The 6,000-nt window shown below is 45.6% G+C and overlaps 1 protein-coding gene across 1 annotated transcript in view; it reads right to left on the minus strand.

The window, feature by feature from the left end:
• Positions 1-5,238, minus strand: part of LOC139648154 (seizure protein 6 homolog) — a 65,498-nt gene extending 60,260 nt beyond the window's left edge. The window contains exons 1-2 of the mRNA XM_071524191.1: positions 4,155-5,238; positions 2,317-3,137 (exon numbers count right to left, since the gene is read on the minus strand). Coding sequence (XP_071380292.1) covers positions 2,317-3,137; positions 4,155-5,238 — 1,905 coding nt within the window. The remainder of the gene's footprint in view (positions 1-2,316; positions 3,138-4,154) is intronic.
• Between the last annotated feature and the right edge of the window lie 762 nt (positions 5,239-6,000).

A 6,000-nucleotide genomic window follows, 5' to 3' on the forward strand; every position in this document is an offset into this window, starting at 1 on the left:
TTCTCTTGATTTTGGCAACATTCCAATGGGTGTCATCTCAGACTCTCTGTCTCTGGGGATTACCAAAGACAGGGCTGAGTGTTGGTGTTTTATGGTTATTTACCAGGTCTGGTCCTTGATATCAGCTCTTAGGGTGAAAATGGAGTGGTTTACCAAGAGGTCAGTGGCCTCCTTTACGATCCAACCACTTTCCATCCACATTCCTGATCCGTTATCAGGGAAGAGGCTCACACACAGGATGCAAGGCCCTTCCAGATGTGTGATGACAATGACGGTGTGGGTGCAGTTACTACATTCCCCCACTTGTCCGGTAATGGTGCGTCTCCTGGAAAGAACTGGAGCATCATTGCAGGACACAAGCAAGCATCACTGGCACACAGTATGATCATTGTCAGACACATGGGCAGTGAGGTGTGTATATGTAACAGTGGAATTAACAGAAGTGTGTTTGTCTGAAGTGGCTTCAGTGTGATAGGGCGCTCTAAGGGTCTCTCCTATAATAATCACTAATAAACTTGACAAACAACATGCACGCTAAGTCTAAGTGTAACTAATTGTTACATTCATATCCTAACCATAACTTGTGGTAGCTAAATGAGCATATATATCATTGCTAAATTAAGGTCATCATTGAAGGCGTACTTTATGAATCTTTGACAAGCTGGGGCAGTGCTGGAGTGGACGGCACGCAGGCTCAGGAGCTTTCCAGAGCCAGTGCCAAGGCCATCAAAATTATCACTGTTATAGGCTTGTTTCGGCAGAGGATACAGGCTAGGACATTGGATCCACATAGTGTGGTTGGGTAGCGTAATTCTGTTAGCCGTGTCATGTCTTCCATGCGTGAGAGTGGCAATCGACGCAAGGGAAGTAATTAGCAAACATTTCCCAACCATTTCTTTGGTGTCTGTGACAGAGCGGGAGGTAACCTCGGCTCTGCAATGCGAGCTGTTGCTCGATGGGTGACTGCCACACGATTGGTCGGTGTCATTCCTCACAAAGGTTCTGCTTGGACACAAAAATTGATTGTCTTTCATTAATGTGCACATTATTAGGTTAGGTATTACGTACAATTTGCAATTACTGTCATGGTTTGCCATAACAGAAGAAGTGTTTACTTTCATCTGGATGTCACTTTTCCACATGCCAACATTCATCATATCCTTCAACCTGTAGATATTCTTATGGTCTACACTTGGGAGGCTGAGCAGGAATGCCACTTCTTGAGCCTCTGTGCTCATGTATGGATGAGGAGCATTACCTAAGTTAGAGACTATGTGCATTTGCAAGGGAATGAGATTACCAGCTATGGTTCTTGAAAGGATGTCATTCACCAGGCTAAAAGTAATCAAATATGGAAGAATGCGGCTCATGGTCAGGCTGTCGTTGGAGGAACTGACTTCTCTGAGCATGTTTGTCATTAGCATGTTAACCTTTTGAGTATGGGCCAAATCATACTGCATCACTTCTATTAAGTGACTTACAGTGTGAAAAGTTTAGCTGAAAACAGTGCTGTGAGTGTTGAGAACTACAACAGTGCCTTGGAATTTTCTACCAATTGTTTGGGTTGTGCAAGTTGATCGGTTGTCTGTTGATGGATTTCGGGCAGTTCTACCTGTAAATCATGAACCTGTTGTTTAACAGTGGACAATCTGACTGCGTTCACTGTGGAGGTCCCAGTGGAAAACAGGGAGTCACCAGCGGAGGCAGTTACAACTACACCCAGAAAATGTTTGGAGCGCTGTGAGCCATGCAGCTTAGCTTGTGTGAACTTGAACTTCTCAAACTGGTGTAACCTGTGAGTTATGTCAATCTCAGCATCACTAAACTGATCTTTGGTCCGGCTCTGATCAGCAACATAAGCGCTGAATAGGAACACGAGCACCCAGAAAATCTTCATCGTGAGGATGACACAGAGGGCATGCACGATGGTTAGAAGAGGCACAGTAGTTAAACAGCACAGCACACAACAAGGCTTTGATCAATTGGAATTAGTGCAGTTGAAGATAGTAGACTGTAGATCACAGCAGTTACTATTGAGGGCTGCAATTAGACTATGCTGTGGCGTCTATCGCCACCAATGAAGCAGGTGTGCTCTGGCACACAGAGTACCAATTTACTCTCAGTTATATCTGACAGGGAAGAATATTCTTACTAAAATGATCACGAGTGAACTGGACAGTTAAATGTATCACGCACTAATAGTCACAACTATTTAATGCAACAATGAATTAAAGAGTTAGAAGAGGGAATGAGCACACAGGGTGCTTTAAAAGAAATCCTATGTGTTGTTTATTTGACAACAGGAGAATCCCCTACGCGTCCCATGGGGTTTTTGAACAGTTCATTCTGGTTTCTTTGAACCACTTCAAAGGTGAGGTCCTTCTGACCCCTACTGATCTTGCTTTGGTTGGTCACTGGGAAGAGTTTGTCTGTGATCTTCTGTGGGTCTGACCAATGGGGCAGGAATGTCTTGGAGACCCCCACTGGTTGCCTGAAGGTGTCGCAGACCTTGTCCCCCACTTGGCGTTCAAGACTGATGGAAGACTTTTCTGTCCCGAGACTCAATGTCACATGTTCAACATGAGCGCTTTGCAAGTCAAAGCCATTCACCACAAGGGGGCATTGTCCTTCAGACTGTGAAGGGCCCAAAGAGCACAAGAGTGTGTCTTGGTTGTGGAAGAACTCAGCAGGTGGCCATGGCTCTCGAGCCTGGCTGGTTTCATCTGGAGCTGAGTCAAGAAGGGCATCGTCAAGGATGTTTTTCTGAGCTGGAATATCCATGCACAGAGCATCGTACTGGTCTTCGTGGAACCACTTGTTGGGAATGGGCAGTGGCTCTCTGACCTGAGCGTAGATTTTCAAGCGTTTGAGGTCGATCAAGGCTTCAAACCGATCAAGGAGGTCCATACCAAGGATCAGAGGAAAAGTGTCCATCTCTGACACGTAGACGGGATGCATGAGGACCATGGGTCCAATTTTCAGCTCAACAAGCATCACTCGATCGATGTGGGTTTGGTTTTCCGTGAAACCTCTGATACTGAAATCACAATGGTCTATGTCGGGGTATCTGCCATTTGAAAACGAGGCTGTTTGCAGCTGGTCATACACGGAACTTGACATGACTGTCAAGTCAGCTCCTGTGTCCACAAGGGCATCACAGAATAGGGAGTTTTCAAGCTTGGTTGAAAGAAAGGGCTTTCGCTTTCTACCCTTTCTGGTGAGGTTGCACAAGAACCGGCGGAAAGGCGGTCTTCTCTTCAGTGTTGCAACTTCAGCTTTGGCAGGCATTGGCACATTGTCTGGCCTCAAATACAAATCATCACATGTTTCTCCAGGATCCAGGGTTTGGCTGTTGCCAATGTTAGGAATCACTGTCTGAGTTACACATGTGTTCTGTTTGGTTTCAGTTGTCGTAGGCAAGCCGGTCTTGGAGCGTTTATGCTCATTCTTTGGTGGATCATAGTCCACCGCCGTTAGTCATAACTGCTTACCTTTCTTTCCTCTGAGCATTTTCTCAAAAGCTCTGCAGGTGAATTCTTTACACATGGATCTCAATTCATCAGCTGACATGTTGAATGACTTGCCATGATCTTGGCTTTCTCTATGCGGTGCATCATTTTGGGATCGGTAACGATGGTGGCGGTGGAATGACCTTTGGTGCCATCTATCATTCTGGGATCCATAGCAATGATGGTGATCATCTGGTCTCTTATAATTCCTATGGTTACCGTAGTCTCGCATTGACGGGCAGTTACGTACGGGCTGGCGTTCGTGTTGGCCAGTTGGATGGTTTCCAGCTCTAGACTTGCCTGACTGGAAGTCAGTTTGCTTGGAGCGAAACCTAGAATCTTTATTGTATGATGAGCGCGATGACTTAATGGCCATGGGCGGAGTGTGCGAGGTTGGCACATCTTCAAGTTGTAGGCCTGCGGCCTTTGAGTTGTCATTGTTAACAACATGGTGCTCAGCAGATTTACTCTGAGGCACTTTCAATTTATTGAACGCCCTAGTGGCAAGTTTGCGCAATTGGAGACTAGTCATTATGCTTTCGTCTGCAGCGACGCCTAGGTGGAGGCTGGTCGCTGGATGCAGATTGCGAATGAAGAGTTGCTTAAATGACTTTTCTTCTTCCATTCCTGGTTCATTCATATTACCGAAGAATGCCTTTCGCAAGCGGTGGTAATAGGCATGAGGTGATTCATTCTTGGACTGTTTAACAGTCATGGCGGTTATTAAGTCAGGTTCATTGTCACTGACATTTGAAAATTCCCGCGTCAGGGCCTGAGCCAACAAGTCGTAGTTAGCTTGGACTTCAGGGGCTTGACGTTCAATGAAGCTGTTGACCTCTCGACTGGAGGTGACTTTCAAGAGGTACACCTTGTCATCCAATTGTGCTTCTGAATGTCTCCGAAGGTAGTACTCCAACTGTCTGAGGTACGTCGCTGTGTCGTTTGAGCCACCCAGGACAGGGTTAAATTTCAAGATATTCCTAGCAATTTTGTCTAGGTCTCTTGTATACATGCCCAGTGGGGCTGGAGGCTGATGACATTGATATGCATCTTCAAGATCTGCTCGGGGAGTTTGAGGAGGAGAGAAGGCTCCTTCCACCACTGGGATGGAAGTGACTCGGTCCGCCGTCGTTTCAACTGTACTCAAGCCATGGGGAGGCGCTCCGTTCTCATGACCTTCATTCATCAAGATGGTAGCAGGGAGGGTATCTTTCAAGATCTCCTGCCGCTTCGTCTTCTCAGATAAGATGAACTCATTCTCCTTTTTAGTGACGGCAAGCTCCAGTTGAGCTGCATCATGCTTCTTCAGGAGGTCTTCATACTTACCTTTTGTGGTGGCACACTCCAGTTGAGTTGCCTCATGCTCCTTTAGGAGGTCTTCATACTTACCTTGTGCTTCTTGCAAGGCTTCCTTTTGTTGTTGAAGCTCATTCATGTATTTATTGCATGAATCTTTCTCCGCAGTATATTTGCACTCCACATCTCTCAGTTCTGTCTCGGTTTCCCAGGTTCGCTGGTGAAACTGGTCAAGATATCGAGTGAGTTGAGTGACCTGGTCTTTGAGCGTTGCGATTTCGTCGCTATGGTGGGTCAGCTCTGCTATTTGTTTGTCTTTCATCTCAACCTGGGCTAAGAGGTCAGTCATGGCCATGGTGGCCTTCATTAGAGCTTTATTCTGCTTCTCTAATAGTTCTGACTTCAGGTCAGTATCATCTTTACTTTTCTCCATGTTCGTATGGTTGAGTGTGTCAGGTGGAACACTCACAAGTTGTTCCATGATAGGAAATTTTGGTGCCATTGTGTACTTCACTTATTGGTTGATTCAACTCTATACTAAGTGGGTCACAATTGCTCAGATTGCTTATCACAACACTAATTAGAAATAATAGTGAATGTGTGCACACACCGACAGGCAACAAGCATGCAGTTAAACAGATGGCTAAGGAATGCAGCAAGCCAAACTGTTAGAATAGTGTGCTATAGTTGCAAGGCTGCAATGAAAGGTTGAGGTGGGAGGTCGTCGATCCCAACTTAAGGTAGATTTCAAAATTAAATTGGATGTTCCAATTGAATGAATGCAATTAGTGGAAGAGGGCATTCATATTACAGCTATCTGTGCTAAAGGCTAAGGATGTTAGTGAGCACAATTTATTCAAGCAAACACTGGCTAATATAATACCACTGCTAAGGCAAGCAGGCCTTGGGCTATACTAATGAGTGGGTTAGCAAGTCAGTCTGTTCAAGCACATGCAGCTAGCATTAGGCTAGTTATCTTAGGCTAGGCTAATTAGGATGCTAGAGACACTATTGCTCAGTGAACTAGCGCTATGCTAAAGGCTAGTAGCTTAGCTTATGTGAGCATGCATAAAGGCTAGGAGGGTGCTAGAAATCCCTATTTGTTTAGGAGAGCACGGCCTATGCTATGCTAAGGCTATTAGCTTACTGAGATGAGCATATGCTAGGCTAGGCTGTTAGGCTAGGCTAGGCTCGG

The sequence above is a fragment of the Centroberyx affinis genome, unplaced genomic scaffold (genome assembly GCF_046629955.1).
Source record: "Centroberyx affinis isolate AG114_WGS23_722 - 3 ecotype Tasmania unplaced genomic scaffold, CSIRO-AGI_Caff_v1 ptg001164l_1, whole genome shotgun sequence".
Classification (NCBI taxonomy): Eukaryota; Metazoa; Chordata; class Actinopteri; order Beryciformes; family Berycidae; genus Centroberyx; species Centroberyx affinis.